Source organism: Haliotis rufescens, unplaced genomic scaffold, assembly GCF_023055435.1.
Source record: "Haliotis rufescens isolate VD_foot unplaced genomic scaffold, xgHalRufe1.0.p SCAF_1, whole genome shotgun sequence".
Lineage (NCBI taxonomy): Eukaryota > Metazoa > Mollusca > Gastropoda > Lepetellida > Haliotidae > Haliotis > Haliotis rufescens.
In genome coordinates, this window is record NW_025963779.1 from 47,498,319 (window position 1) to 47,514,984 (window position 16,666).

At 36.9% G+C, this 16,666-nt stretch overlaps 1 protein-coding gene across 2 annotated transcripts in view; it reads left to right on the forward strand.

The window, feature by feature from the left end:
- LOC124136456 (nicotinate phosphoribosyltransferase-like) overlaps nucleotides 1–16,666 on the forward strand; it is an 80,658-nt gene that overhangs the window by 12,026 nt on the left and 51,966 nt on the right. For both annotated transcript variants that reach the window (XM_046502370.2, XM_046502371.2), the window contains exons 2-5: nucleotides 1,353–1,523; nucleotides 7,128–7,338; nucleotides 7,711–7,841; nucleotides 9,191–9,306. In XM_046502370.2, coding sequence (XP_046358326.1) covers nucleotides 1,353–1,523; nucleotides 7,128–7,338; nucleotides 7,711–7,841; nucleotides 9,191–9,306 — 629 coding nt within the window. The remainder of the gene's footprint in view (nucleotides 1–1,352; nucleotides 1,524–7,127; nucleotides 7,339–7,710; nucleotides 7,842–9,190; nucleotides 9,307–16,666) is intronic.

The following is a 16,666-nucleotide window of genomic DNA, read 5'->3' on the forward strand; positions in this document are numbered from 1 at the left end:
CACTGTGACATGTAGACAATGGGTAGTGTGTAGAACACTTCATACACTGTGACATGTAGACAATGGGTACTGTGTAGAACACTTCATACACTGTGACATGTAGACAATGGGTAGTGTGTAGAACACTTCATACACTGTGACATGCAGACAATGGGTAGTGTATAGAACACTTCATACACTGTGACATGTAGACAATGGTTAGTGTGTAGAACACTTCATACACTGTGACATGTAGACAATGGGTAGTGTGTAGAACGCTTCATACACTGTGACATGTAGACAATGGGTACTGTATAGATCACTTCATACACTGTGACATGTAGACAATGGGTAGTGTGTAGAACACTTCATACACTGTGACATGCAGACAATGGGTAGTGTATAGAACACTTCATACACTGTGACATGTAGACAATGGGTACTGTGTAGAATACCTCATACACTTCATAAAAAGTAATGCAAGCTTGGCACCTGATTGATGACACAAGATGGTTTAGGAATTCTTGATAGTTGGTGTTAATAATGTTTTTATTTGATCCCGCACAATTTGGATTGGTGACAAATCTGGCAAAATAGCAGGCCAAGGTGGTATTTGGATGTTTTTTAGTCTCATGAAGTCTGTCACCAACTGTGCAATGTTAGTCCTACTGTAAGGTGATTTGAAGTCCATGGGTCTTCAGGAACGGGAGGAAGTGAGAACGGATAACTTTGTCACAGTGCCAAACAATTGTCAAGTTGCTATCGATGACCACTAGAGGGGTCTTGTGATGTGCAGTGATGCCTCCCTGTTCGATGATGTGTCTCCACAATTGGACATACTTGTAGACTTCCAGAACTTTGGTCCAGGGTGTTGCCAGTCTGTTGGTATAGACCCCAGGGTGACAGTATGGTGTTATGAATATGCTTAGCAACAACGTTTTGTTCAATTCCGGTTAAAAAAATTCCAGTTTTCAGATAGGTGTGGCATGATGTTTACCTGGACTGACCATCAACAAAGTTGCTTTTCACAGTCAAAACACTTACATGATTTAATGTGTGTTTGAATTGACTCGGTCCGACAAGTTCTTTGTATGTGGGATTTTATGCATGCAATGACGGGAATGCACGTGCAATTTCAGGGTCATCGTGGGTAATGATGACAAAGTGTTTGTTCATGGGATTATCATGCATGATTCTTTAAATTCCTTGGCAAGTGTATTTTAATGTGTATTTTTCTTCAGCTAATATGACATTTCCATTGGCTAGTGCAGTCCACTCAGTGACAGCTTTTTAAGCCTAGCATGATCAGTCCTCATGTCCATCCCTCTGTACAGTCTACTGTAGTTGAGCTGAATGACTGTGACTACTTGCAGACCTGTACCAGATCACCATGGCCTATGCCTACTGGAAGAGTGGAAAGATGAACGATAAATCTACGTTTGACCTATACTTCAGGAAGAATCCCTTCAAGGGAGAGTTCACAGTGTTTGCTGGGTTGGAAGAATGTATAAAGTTTATTCAGAACTTCCATTTTTCTGACAGTGGTAAGTAGCATATCAACTTCCCATGTTGAAGTGTCAAAGAAGTTGTTTATTTAGGCAGTTCTATGACCATGATGACAGGGATAGAAATATAGCCATGTGCCACTGAGCACTGATAAACATGATTAAAGATGTTTAGGTGTGTCATATGGAACTTAAGGCTGCCAACCAGAAGTATACTTTCATTAAGCAAGATCATTTTCTGTTTACTTGTGCAGAGTACATATATCACCTGCTCCTCATAATCATCACAGTGTACTTTCCTTCACCATAGACTGATTTCTAAGTATGACCTTAAGGCATGAGAGACCTATTTTAACAGTGCCATCATGATATTAGTCATGCTATTGGCCCTTCAGTACCTGTATGATTGTGACAGCAGTGTTTGAAATTAAGCATGAAAGTTAGGAGGCCCTTTTTATGACCTTCTTGACAAAACTGCAGTTTTAGGAGGCCCCTACATTAAAGTAGTAAATATAATGTGTCCGACCTCAGGGACACCAGGTTCCCATATTTTCTAGCACTGTGACTTTTAAAAATGTGAGTGATGATAGACCTATCTTAATATTTATGCATGACCCTGAGGTCAAACTCCAAAATGAGGTCTTACCCGCATGGTGGCAAAGCATGTCTCGTTTGCTTTCGTTGAGGATTTTGTTCAAAGCCACTCAAAGAGCGCGGGGAGTTCCCAGTTGAACAAGGGATTCCAGTATAACGGCGATGGCTTCATCAACAATCTTAAAAGTAGGTATATTGTGATTTTACACTCCATAACAATGACCAGTTTGACAGGTCACCTTGACATGTCATTTGCTGTTGTTTTCATAGGCATCATCCAAACTGGGCGTAACATGAATTGGCTAAGACAGACATAATGACTGATATTCATCCTTTCAAATGTGTGTAAGCCCTATATTTTATTGCCTTTACTTTTGGTGTTGTGGGGGATATGACGGTAGTCTATAATTTGATAAGATTAAGGTTAGTTTATGTACCATATCATGTATATTGCAATGGTCATGATGTTTTTTGTTTTTTGTATAAACCATAACCATGGAAAAACCTTTCATGAATCACAAATTCAGTTTTATTTGATAGTTAACTATGTGTATATGGTAATAATTATATTTCCAAAATCATGTGATGTATTCCTGTGTGGACTCGATTTATTGGGAAGAATGAAACCCCACATAACTTAGAGGTAAGGACTATGAAGGAAATATTTCGTATGCATTGGAATCAATGGGTATGAAAGTTGCATTAAACTGCAACAATAATTCTGGGTGTATCTGTTAATGTGAAGCATATAAAAAGTATTATTATACCCCCGACAAAATGTCGGGGGTATATAGTTATACCAAGGTTCTGTCCGTCCGTCCGTCCATCTGAAAACTTTGTCCACGCGATTTCTCTTAAACTATTCAGGGGATTCATCTCAAACTTAGTACATATAATCTGTGTCATATGGAGGGGTAAGTCAAAAGAAAAAAAATGTTTTTATTAATTTTCCATTTTTTTATGAATTTTTCAAACCCTAACGTCCGTCTGAAATCTTTGTCCGCACGATTTCTCTTAAACTATTCAGTGGATTCATCTCAAGCTTAGTACATATAATCTGTGTCATATGGAGGGGTGCAGTCAAAAGAAAAAATTGTTTTTATTAATTTTTCATTTTTTTATGAATTTTTCAAACCCTAACGTCTGTCTGAAAACTTTGTCCGCGTGATTTCTCTTAAGCTATTCAGTGGATTCATCTCAAGCTTAGTACATATAATCTGTGTCACATGGAGGGGTGCAGTCAAAAGAAAAAAATTGTTTTTATTAATTTTCCATTTTTTTATGAATTTTTCAAACCCTAACAAGGGTTTCCCCTGATGCAGGATTCTTGGGTATATGACTCTCAATTAAGGAAAAATATGTCCAGAAATAAATGACTGCGTCATGACTGAAGCAATTTCAAAATATCTATGTTGTTGTTTACCAGCTTTGGAATGAAAATATTACAACTACTCACCTGAATTTAATTTATAAACATTTTCCGAAGACAATATATGCAAACGTCTTAAAATTTACGTCGTTTTTAGAAGTAACATAACTTCGCATAACACCACTGCCATGGGCTAATTTGCATAGCCTGTCACATGACCAGACTTTCCTCTTGTTTTAAAACAAACGCTAAAATCAGAACAGCCGGGGGCTTTACATATTGTTTTGCATAATTATATAGATATGCTACTAAAACTGTGCGACTGTGAGGTACACGACAAAATATATGTATTCATCAAAGTGAACGTAACTCTCACACTCCTTATGGCGTCGATGACAGCATGTGATGTAAACAAAGGAAAACTCTGCAAATGGACAAAGTTTTTCACGTTTCGGCATATTTTCTCACTAAAAGTTAACCATGACATATGTTTATCTAGATGTGTAGACTCGTAAATGTTTTTATTTGTTATGCTATTTCTGATGGCGGATCATGACAGCCTGAAATGAGACTGAAGAAAAGTCTGTGCGTATTATACACGAGAGATATTTTTTTCAGGATTTAATTGCCCATAATTAGAGGTGCATATTACAGGTTACACACAACCAAATGTTTTCCCATAGACTTCTATAGTAACGTTATGATTTTTTTTAAAATAACTAAGCATTCAACAGCTATTACCTGTACGTGTGTGCACAGTTTGGCCTTAGAGCAGCAATAAAAAAAATAAAAATGACTAGCTTAGCCAGCTCCTTTTCCGAGTACCGGAAGCTAAACACACCACCCCCAGTTTCGCACCAAATGTCACCTACTTGAAAATAGCTGTGGTCACATTCAGCATAAGTCATCATGTTGAAAAAGACAGTACTAAATATAGAAAAACATGGTCAGTTTTAATAACTGGATAGATGTACATTTGAAAGACATAAAAATCTTACAGAATATCCTCCAATCACAGCCTGCAGATATCTCTCGATCTGCACTGAAGGCTCCCTACGAAAACCGCACTCTCCAAACTGGTACTGATTTGGTGTAGTAGAACCTATACACGAGTGTGTATTATACACGAATAAATATGGTATATACGAAATGTAAAGCTTTGGGCGTGTTTGTTGTTGCTAATAAACTGTATTCAACCAGAAAATATTACGAGTGTTCACAATTCTTCAGTTCAACTTCACTGTTGATAGATAATACAAGATAACTAGATAAAAGATGTAAATGAGGTAGTGGTATTAAATTATAATCTGACATGAAATGTATTTTAATATCCATCCATGATTAAAAATTAGACTGATGTTATTTATTCATCCTGTATTAGTGTCATTGTAAATTGTTTCATGAGCTGTGAAGTAATTAAAGATTGTGAAAAAATAAAACCAACAAACTGTTTTTCATTCATATATCCTTTATTTCTCTGTAGTGCAATCAGCTGAGAACATTAATTAGCACTTGGTATCCTAAACTAAAGACATATAATATTTAAAAGATACTTAACATTAAGTGTAACATTAACAGTGAACACTTTATATTTCATTAATCCTACAATAAAACATTTGACTCTCAAAAAATATTTTTGACTCCCAGAAATTCATAGGCTGAGTCATGGTGACTCTCAGATATTGGAGTCTAGGAGGAACCCTGCCTAACCTTATCCTAGCTATTTAATTTGTAACTACTGACACACTAGGTGGGTTGGGGGTATTAGTGAGCCACTCTCACTTTTGCACTTGTTTATCAATGAAATTGAAGTGACTGGCCACAATGTTTTTAAGTGTTTAATGGTAGAACACTAATTAAATTGCATTCATACAATTGACATCTGTATGTATTTCTTTACTTTCAATGTATTTTCAGATTTTTTCTGAAGGAAGGGTTTCTGCAACAAACTGTTCATGTGCCATCAGACAGAGCCAGTGTTGTGGATCACAGTATAAATTCCATGAATGTACATTGTGTAATAAAATATTTGTGGCCCAAACATACCACCCGTAGACAAACAAGTGTCACAGCCTCATGAGGGGCTATACCAATCAGGCTTTTGAGTGTGCAGTTAGATTTATTATGAAAATAAAACATAGAGTTGAGGACAAAGGCAGATGGGATTTGAATTTGAATTTGAGTGCAGTCAGCAGCTTGGTCCTGGGTGTTCCAGCCAAAGAAACAGTGTCAGAACAAGCATAATACATGCTACACATGTTGGTGGCACTGGGTTGAACAAAATAATAGAAATAACTTGAAAGTCTCACAATCAGTAAAATGAGTAAAATATTGCATGAAACATTGGTCAGTCCTAAATCTGGATTCTCCAAAATTCTCAAGAACCAGATGATTATGGAGTAGTTGGTTCTCTCTCTCAAGTTGTTCAATGTGGACCTGCATTGCCTTCATTTCAAAGTGTGCCTCACGCCCCTCCATCATTCTGTGGGGTATGATCATTCCCCTCAGCCTGCATCTCACCTCCTGCTGGAACCAGGTTCTCTGCACACCTGATAAGAAACTACAAAGAGTCACATACACTTCTGATTTAACATAAATGTTATTATTAAACTAAAAAACAATTTGCAAATACAAACTTGATTTATGATCAAACATAAATTTATACACATATTATTATAGTGGATAGTTGTAGATTCTTACACCCTGCAGGGTGACTTCCTTGGTGTTGTGTCCCTGGTATCAGTGTTTTCACTGGGCTGCACTTGTAGTCTTGTTGAAATATTTACAACACAAATCTAGGACTGAAATATAAAACATACAATTCATTTAAGGCCCCAAAGTATTTTTCAAATTATGAAGACGTAAAAATGAAACCAATAAGGCATCTATTAAAACAACTATAAGAGTTTTATAAATGATTTATTCATGTTTGCAGATGCATTCATTATAGCTTTATATATGTCTAGTCCATTTATATCCATTATTTAACCTAGAATAAGTAAACTCTGACAATAATTAATGTAATTGTTTGATTGGCACTTTGATTAGTCATCATAATGTGACTAACAGGACTTATAAATATTTTTTTTTAGTTCCAGGATATATATTTTGAGATGAATTAAATATGATATGTATAATATGTAGTCTTTATATGACAAGAAAAGAAATCAATATTGTATTAAGAAAAATCATGAGTATTTCATACTGAAATGTCATGTAAGCTCCTATAAAATCAATAGTTGACAGGCGATTTTCGCTCTTCAGTTTTGTAAAAACATGAATGAAAATTATAACTTTTGGTGAACAACTGTCCTTTATCTCGTCATACGTCTACCAGCCATCATTTCCTCAAAGATAAATTGGTCAGAACGACTATGAAAGCTCCCTTTGGAAATGCATTCGAGGAAATGGCAATGCTTGGATGCCATTTTTAAATTTTGACCTTGGGGTCATGCATAAGTATTAAGAGACGGCTATTCCCATGTGTACTGTGATCACAGGTCAAATGACAAGAAACGGAGCCTTAACAGGTGGTGATGAACAAAGCCAGAAAGTTTCCTGTACAGCCATTGACTAGTAACTGATAGTTTTCAATAACTCAACGTCCTGACATCCAGAACCTATGTCAGTGCCATGGTCTGACACTGTGTCCAGTTTGTTCTCTGTCATCCATGTTTCAGACATCTCCTACTTGAAGAGTGTGCTGCCACAGGACATTGAGCCCGACTTCTACACATACCTGAAGAACCTGAACACAGACAATGTGGTCATGTATGCTATGGATGAAGGGACAGTGGTGTTTCCCAAAGTCCCTCTTCTTGTTGTGCAAGGACCTCTGCCTGTGGTACAACTGATGGAAACAGCATTGCTCAACCTTGTAAACTATGCCAGGTATACTTGACTTCATTACACATACAGTTCATAAGACAATCGGTGGCAAAGTTTGTAGTGGAAATACTGGGGGCCTTTACGCATCAAATTAGCGTAACAAGACTGTCGTAACAACATACATGCAATTGATTTCTACCTCCTCTATTAGCTCCCTAGTTTTGGTGGAGTGAGTGAATAAATGTTGTTTAACACTGCTGTCAGCAGTATTTCACATGTATTCTTGTGGCCTGTAATCAAGTCATTTAAACTGTGCAGACATGACAACTGCTGCAATGTAGTTTCAAATTGTTTAGCGTCAAGTCAACTGATGTTTCTAAGTTACCAGTAAACATGATCAACAGCTGTAAAGTACCTTTTCCTTGTCTGATGCAGCTTGGTGGCTACCAATGCCATGAGGTTCCGACTGGCAGCAGGTAAGAAGACACAGTTACTAGAGTTTGGTCTGAGACGAGCCCAGGGACCAGATGGTGGCCTGTCTGCCTCACGGTACTGCTATCTGGGGGGTAGGTACAGCTTCAACATTGGAAACATCACACATTACCTTTAGACAGATGAAGTCAGCAGGGTTTAATGGGACGAGTAATGTGATGGCCATGCATATGTTGAAGGTTTAATGGGACGAGTAATGTGATGGCCATGCATATGTTGACAGGGTTTAATGGGACGAGTAATGTGATGGCCATGCATATGTTGAAGGTTTAATGGGACGAGTAATGTGATGGCCATGCATATATTGACAGGGTTTAATGGGACGAGTAATGTGATGGCCATGCATATGTTGACAGGGTTTGATGGGACGAGTAATGTGAAGGCCATGCATATGTTGAAGGTTTAATGGGATGAGTAGTGTGATGGCCTTGCATATGTTGACAGGGTTTGATGGGACTAGTAATGTGATGGCCATGCATATGTTGACAGGGTTTGATGGGACGAGTAATGTGATGGCCATGCATATGATGACAGGGTTTGATGGGACTAGTAATGCGATGACCATGCATATGTTGACAGGGTTTAATAGGACTAGTAATGTGATGGCCATGCATATGTTGACAGGGTTTGATGGGACTAGTAATGTGATGGCCATGCATATGTTGAAGGTTTGATGGGACTAGTAATGTGATGGCCATGCATATGTTGAAGGTTTGATGGGACTAGTAATGTGATGGCCATGCATATGTTGACAAGGTTTGATGGGACTAGTAATGTGATGGTCTTCCATATGTTGAAAGTTTGATGGGTCTAGTAATGTGATGGCCATGCATATATTAACAGGGTTTGATGGGACTAATAATGTGATGGCCATGCATATGTTGACAGGGTTTGATGGGACTAGTAATGTGATTTCCATGCATATATTGACAGGGTTTAATGGAACTAGTAATGTGATGGCCATGCATATGTTGAAGGTTTGATGGGACTAGTAATGTGATGGCCATGCATATGTTGACAGGGTTTAATGGGACTAATAATGTGATGCCATGCATATGTTGACAGGGTTTGAAGGGACTAGTAATGTAACGGCCTTGCATATGTTGACAGGGTTTGATGGGACTAGTAATGTGAAGGCCTTGCATATGTTGAAGGTTGAATGGTACTAGTAATGTGACGGCCATGCATTTGTTGACAGGGTTTGAAGGGACTAGTAATGTGACGGCCTTGCATATGTTGACAGGGTTTAATGGGACTAGTAATGTGATGGCCATGCATATGTTGACAGGGTTTGAAGGGACTAGTAATGTGATGGCCATGCATATGCTGACAGGGTTTGATGGGACTAGTAATGTGATTGCCATGCATATGTTGACAGGGTTTGATGGGACTAGTAATGTGATGGCCATGCATGTGTTGACAGGGTTTGATGGGACTAGTAATGTGTTGGCTGGGAAGATGTTTGGGATCCCTGTGCGAGGCACTCATGCTCATGCCTTCATTACTTCATTCCATTGCATTGAGGAGCTGACGATCAGGGTACGTATAACACCACAGCAACCTCATTTAAATCAGATCTTAGTTCTCTCTACCGCTAAACAATGATATGAGGACATCCATTTTTTTGTCACTTTATAACAACCTATCAAACAGAGTATCCCTTACCAGATTGGCAAAGCAACAGTTGCAATGTGTTTCTAATCATGGAGGTAACCTTGTGAAGGTTCACATGGGGGAATACCAACAGACAGTTATTGGCGAAAGGACTGATTCTGTCAAAATTATTGTCTTTGATGCCTTTTGCTATTTAGGGATTCTTAGAATTTATATTTTTACTGTTTCCATGGCAACAAGTTCATTTTGGTGTATACCTGACATAGAAATACAAAGTTCTGATTCCAAATTCCATGGTATTGTTTTGATAGTTCAAAAACTACTGAATTCCTCACCAAGTTGGACTTAAAGCAACAGTCAGATAAATTGTTTGGGCCAGGGGGTTTGTCATCTTCTGACATTGAGAGTATATTAACTGGAATAAGAAGAACATTATCTGACATTCCAAGTACATTATCTGACATTGTCCGTACATTATCTGACATTGTGGGTACATTATCTGACATTGTTGATACATTATCTGACATTCCAAGTACATTATCTGACATTGTCGGTTCATTATCTGACATTGTTGATACATTATCTGACATTGTTGGTACATTATCTGACATTGTCGGTACATTATCTGACATTGTCCGTACATTATCTGACATTCCCAGAACATTATCTGACATTGTCAGTTCATTATCTGACATTGTCAGTACATTATCTGACATTGTTTATACATTTCTGACATTTTTGATACTTTATCTGACATTGTCGGTACATTATCTGACATTGTTGGTACATTATCGGACATTCCCAGTACATTATCTGACATTGTCGGTACATTATCTGACATTGTTGGTACATTATCTGTCATTGTCAGAACATTATTTGACACTGTCCGTACATTATCTGACATTGTCGGTACATTATCTGTCATTGTCGGAACATTTTCTGACACTGTCCGTACATTAATCTGTCATTGTCGGAACATTATTTGACACTGTCCGTACATTATCTGACATTCCCAGTACATTATCTGACATTGTTGATACATTATCTGACATTGTCGGTACATTATCTGACATTGTTGATACATTATCTGACATTGTCTGTACGTTATCTGACATTCCCAGTACATTATCTGTCATTGTTGATACATTATCTGACTTGGTGGGTACATTATCTGTCATTGTCGGAACATTATTTGACACTGTCCGTACATTATCTGACATTGTTGATACATTATCTGACATTGTTGATACATTATCTGACATTGTCGGTTCATTATCTGACATTGTTGATACATTATCTGACATTGTCGGTATATTATCTGACATTGTCGGTACATTATCTGACATTCCCAGAACATTATCTGACATTGTCGGTTCATTATCTGACATTGTCAGTACATTATCTGACATTGTTTATACATTTCTGACATTGTTGATACATTATCTGAAATTGTCGGTACATTATTGGACATTGTCGGTACATTATCGGACATTCCCAGTACATTATCGGACATTGTCGGTACATTATCTGACATTGTTGGTACATTATCTGTCATTGTCAGAACATTATTTGACACTGTCGGTACATTATCTGACATTGTGGGTACATTATCTGTCATTGTCGGAACATTTTCTGACACTGTCCGTACATTAATCTGTCATTGTCGGAACATTATTTGACACTGTCCGTACATTATCTGACATTCCCAGTACATTATCTGACATTGTTGATACATTATCTGACATTGTTGATACATTATCTGACATTGTCTGTACGTTATCTGACATTCCCAGTACATTATCTGTCATTGTTGATACATTATCTGACTTGGTGGGTACATTATCTGTCATTGTCGGAACATTATTTGACACTGTCCGTACCTTATCTGACATTGTTGATACATTATCTGACATTGTTGATACATTATCTAACATTGTTGATACATTATCTGACATTGTTGATACATTATCTGACATTGTTGGTATATTATCTGACATTGTCAGTTCATTATCTGACATTGTTGATACATTATCTGACATTCCCGGTACATTATCTGACATTGTGGGTACATTATCTGACATTGTCCATTCATTATCTCACATTGTTGAAACATTATCTGACATTGTCGGTACATTATCTGACATTGTCGGTACATTATCTGACATTGTGGGTACATTATCTGACATTGTTGATACATTATCTGACATTGTCGGTTCATTATCTGACATTGTTGATACATTATCTGACATTGTCGGTACATTATCTGACATTGTCGGTATATTATCTGACATTGTCGGTACATTATCTGACATTCCCAGAACATTATCTGACATTGTCGGTTCATTATCTGACATTGTCTGTACATTATCTGACATTGTTTATACATTTCTGACATTGTTGATACATTATCTGACATTGTCGGTACATTATTGGACATTGTCGGTACATTATCGGACATTCCAAGTACATTATCGGACATTGTCGGTACATTATCTGACATTGTGGGTACATTATCTGACATTGTCGGTACATTATCTGACATTGTTGATACATTATCTGACATTGTCTGTACATTATCTGACATTGTTGATACATTATCTGACATTGTCTGTACGTTATCTGACATTCCCAGTACATTATCTGTCATTGTTGATACATTATCTGACTTGGTGGGTACATTATCTGTCATTGTCGGAACATTATTTGACACTGTCCGTACATTATCTGACATTGTTGATACATTATCTGACATTGTTGATACATTATCTGACATTGTTGATACATTATCTAACATTGTTGATACATTATCTGACATTGTTGATACATTATCTGACATTGTTGGTATATTATCTGACATTGTCAGTTCATTATCTGACATTGTTGATACATTATCTGACATTCCCGGTACAATATCTGACATTGTGGGTACATTATCTGACATTGTCCGTTCATTATCTCACATTGTTGAAACATTATCTGACATTCCTGGTACATTATCTGACATTCCCAGAACATTATCTGACATTGTCGGTTCATTATCTGACATTGTCAGTACATTATCTGACATTGTTTATACATTTCTGACATTGTTGATACATTATCTGACATTGTCGGTACATTATTGGACATTGTCGGTACATTATCGGACATTCCCAGTACATTATCTGACATTGTCGGTACATTATCTGACATTGTTGGTACATTATCTGTCATTGTCAGAACATTATTTGACACTGTCCGTACATTATCTGACATTGTCGGTACATTATCTGTCATTGTTGGAACATTTTCTGACACTGTCCGTGCATTAATCTGTCATTGTCGGAACATTATTTGACACTGTCCGTACATTATCTGACATTCCCAGTACATTATCTGACATTGTTGATACATTATCTGACATTGTTGATACATTATCTGACATTGTCGGTACATTATCTGACATTGTTGATACATTATCTGACATTGTCTGTACGTTATCTGACATTCCCAGTACATTATCTGTCATTGTTGATACATTATCTGACTTGGTGGGTACATTATCTGTCATTGTTGGAACATTATTTGACACTGTCCGTACATTATCTGACATTGTTGATACATTATCTGACATTGTTGATACATTATCTGACATTGTTGATACATTATCTGACATTGTTGATACATTATCTGACATTGTTGGTATATTATCTGACATTGTCAGTTCATTATCTGACATTGTTGATACATTATCTGACATTCCCGGTACATTATCTGACATTGTGGGTACATTATCTGACATTGTGGGTACATTATCTGACATTGTCCGTTCATTATCTCACATTGTTGAAACATTATCTGACATTCCCGGTACATTATCTGACATTGTCGGTACATTATCTGACATTGTGGGTACATTATCTGACATTGTTGATACATTATCTGACATTGTCGGTACATTATCTGACATTGTTGGTTCATTATCTGACATTGTTGATACATTATCTGACATTGTTGATACATTATCTGACATTCCCAGAACATTATCTGACATTGTCGGTTCATTATTTGACTTTGTCAGTACATTATCTGACATTGTTTATACATTTCTGACATTGTTGATACATTATCTGACATTGTCGGTACATTATCTGACATTGTCGGTACATTATTGGACATTCCCAGTACATTATCTGACATTGTCGGTACATTATCTGACATTGTTGGTACATTATCTGTCATTGTCAGAACATTATTTGACACTGTCCTTACATTATCTGACATTGTCGGTACATTATCTGTCATTGTCGGAACATTTTCTGACACTGTCCGTACATTAATCTGTCATTGTCGGAACATTATCTGACATTGTCTGTACGTTATCTGACATTCCCAGTACATTATCTGTCATTGTTGATACATTATCTGACTTGGTGGGTACATTATCTGTCATTGTCGGAACATTATTTGACACTGTCCGTACATTATCTGACATTGTGGGTACATTATCTGACTTTTTGGGTACATTATCTGACATTGTTGATACATTATCTGACATTGTTGATACATTATCTGACATTGTCGGTACATTATCTGACATTGTCTGTATATTATCTGACATTCCCAGTACATTATCTGACATTGTGGGTACATTATCTGACATTGTCGGTACATTATTGGACATTCCCAGTACATTATCTGACATTGTCGGTACATTATCTGACATTGTTGGTACATTATCTGTCATTGTCAGAACATTATTTGACACTGTCCTTACATTATCTGACATTGTCGGTACATTATCTGTCATTGTCGGAACATTTTCTGACACTGTCCGTACATTAATCTGTCATTGTCGGAACATTATTTGACACTGTCCGTACATTATCTGACATTCCCAGTACAGTATCTGACATTGTTGATACATTATCTGACATTGTCGGTACATTATCTGACATTGTTGATACATTATCTGACATTGTCGGTACATTATCTGACATTGTTGATACATTATCTGACATTGTCTGTACGTTATCTGACATTCCCAGTACATTATCTGTCATTGTTGATACATTATCTGACTTGGTGGGTACATTATCTGTCATTGTCGGAACATTATTTGACACTGTCCGTACATTATCTGACATTGTCGGTACATTATCTGACTTTTTGGGTACATTATCTGACATTGTTGATACATTATCTGACATTGTTGATACATTATCTGACATTGTCGGTACATTATCTGACATTGTCTGTACATTATCTGACATTCCAGGTACATTATCTGACATTGTGGGTACATTATCTGACATTGTCGGTTCATTTTCTGACATTGTTGATACATTATCTGACATTCCCGGTACATTATCTGACATTGTGGGTACATTATCTGACATTGTCGGTACATTATCTGACATTGTCGGTACATTGTCTGACATTGTCAGTACATTATCTGACACTGTCGGTACATTATTGGATATTCCCAGTACATGATCTGACATTGTCAGTACATTATCGGACATTCCCAGTAAATCATCTGACATTGTTGATACATTATCGGACATTGTTGGTACATTATCTGACATTGTCCGTACATTATCTGACATTGTCGGTACATTATCTGACATTGTCGGTACATTATCGGACATTCCCAGTACATTATCTGACATTGTCGGTACATTATCTGTCATTGTCGGAACATTATCTGACATTGTCGGTACGTTATCTGACATTCCCAGTACATTATCTGACATTGTCTGTACATTATCCGACATTCCCAGTACATTATCTGACATTGTCGGTACATTATCGGACATTCCCAGTACATTATCTGACATTGTCGGTACATTATCGGACATTCCCAGTACATTATCTGACATTGTTGATACATTATCTGTCATTCCAAGTACATTATCTGACATTCCCGGTACATTATCTGACATTGTCGGTACATTATCGGATTTTCCCAGTATATTATCTGACATTGTCGGTACTCTATCTGCCATTGTTGGTACATTATCCGTCATTGTTGAGAATTATTTGACACTGTCCGTACATTATCTGACATTGTCCGTACATTATCTGACATTGTCGGTTCATTATCTGACATTGTTGATACATTATCTGACATTGTCGGTACATTATCTGACATTGTGGGTACATTATCTGACATTGTCGGTTCATTATCTGACATTGTCCGTACATTATCTGACATTGTCCGTACATTATCTGACATTCCCAGTACATTATCTGACATTGTAGGTACATTATCTGACATTCCCAGTACATTATCTGACATTCCCAGTACATTATCTGACATTGTTGGTACATTATCTGACATTCCCAGTACATTATCTGACATTGTAGGTACATTATCTGACATTGTGGGTTCATTTTCTGAGATTGTTGATACATTATCTGACATTCCCGGTACATTATCGGACATTGTCGGTACATTATCTGACATTGTCTGTATATTATCTGACATTCCCGGTACATTATCTTACATTGTTGATACTTTTTCTGACATTCCCAGTACATTATCTGACATTGTCAACAATTTTTGGTCCTTTTGATAATTCTTCTGATGTAATTCCTCAATCAAATTTTTATTCAAAGGTGTTGATGGTGATCTACTTCCTCGTAGTGAACACTGGTAACATGGGAGATTGGGGGGGGGTGGTGTCAATTGTCACTGGAACTCAATCTTAGTTTTTAAAACATTGAAGTTAAAATCAGTTAGAAATATGTAATATTTCATTAATTAACAAACTATTTACTATTTGTTGTTGACCAGCGGGGATAACGGGTGTATATGAGCTTTGCTCACTTCTTTCTTGTCCATCCAAACTTGGTACATGTATTAACCAGGGGCTGAAGTGGGGACCGGGGAAATTTGTCTTCTTACTCTAGAAATTGGCTATGGCTATGATATTAAAATGTTCATAGGTGATTTGCATGCATTGGCTAATTATTAGTTTATTAGTTATTTATTTTTTTATTGGTATATTTTATGATTTCATGTTCTTTTTATCTTCCCAAGGCAAGAGAGTTAGCTGACCATAAAAGTCCAGTTATCATCCTTGCCGAACTAGGCTGGTATTATGGAGTTACATTTTGACTGGAGTCTATGCATAGTTCAATCAAAATCATGCAACCAAATCAGAATCTGTTTCGTAAACTGTCATGCAGATTTCGTTGACTGCAGGATTTGCAAAAGCATGTGCACCGCCAACTCATTGTCAAGAGATATTTTCCAAATCTTTTCATGTTTTTAATCAAGGTGCTCACGTGATTTGATGTA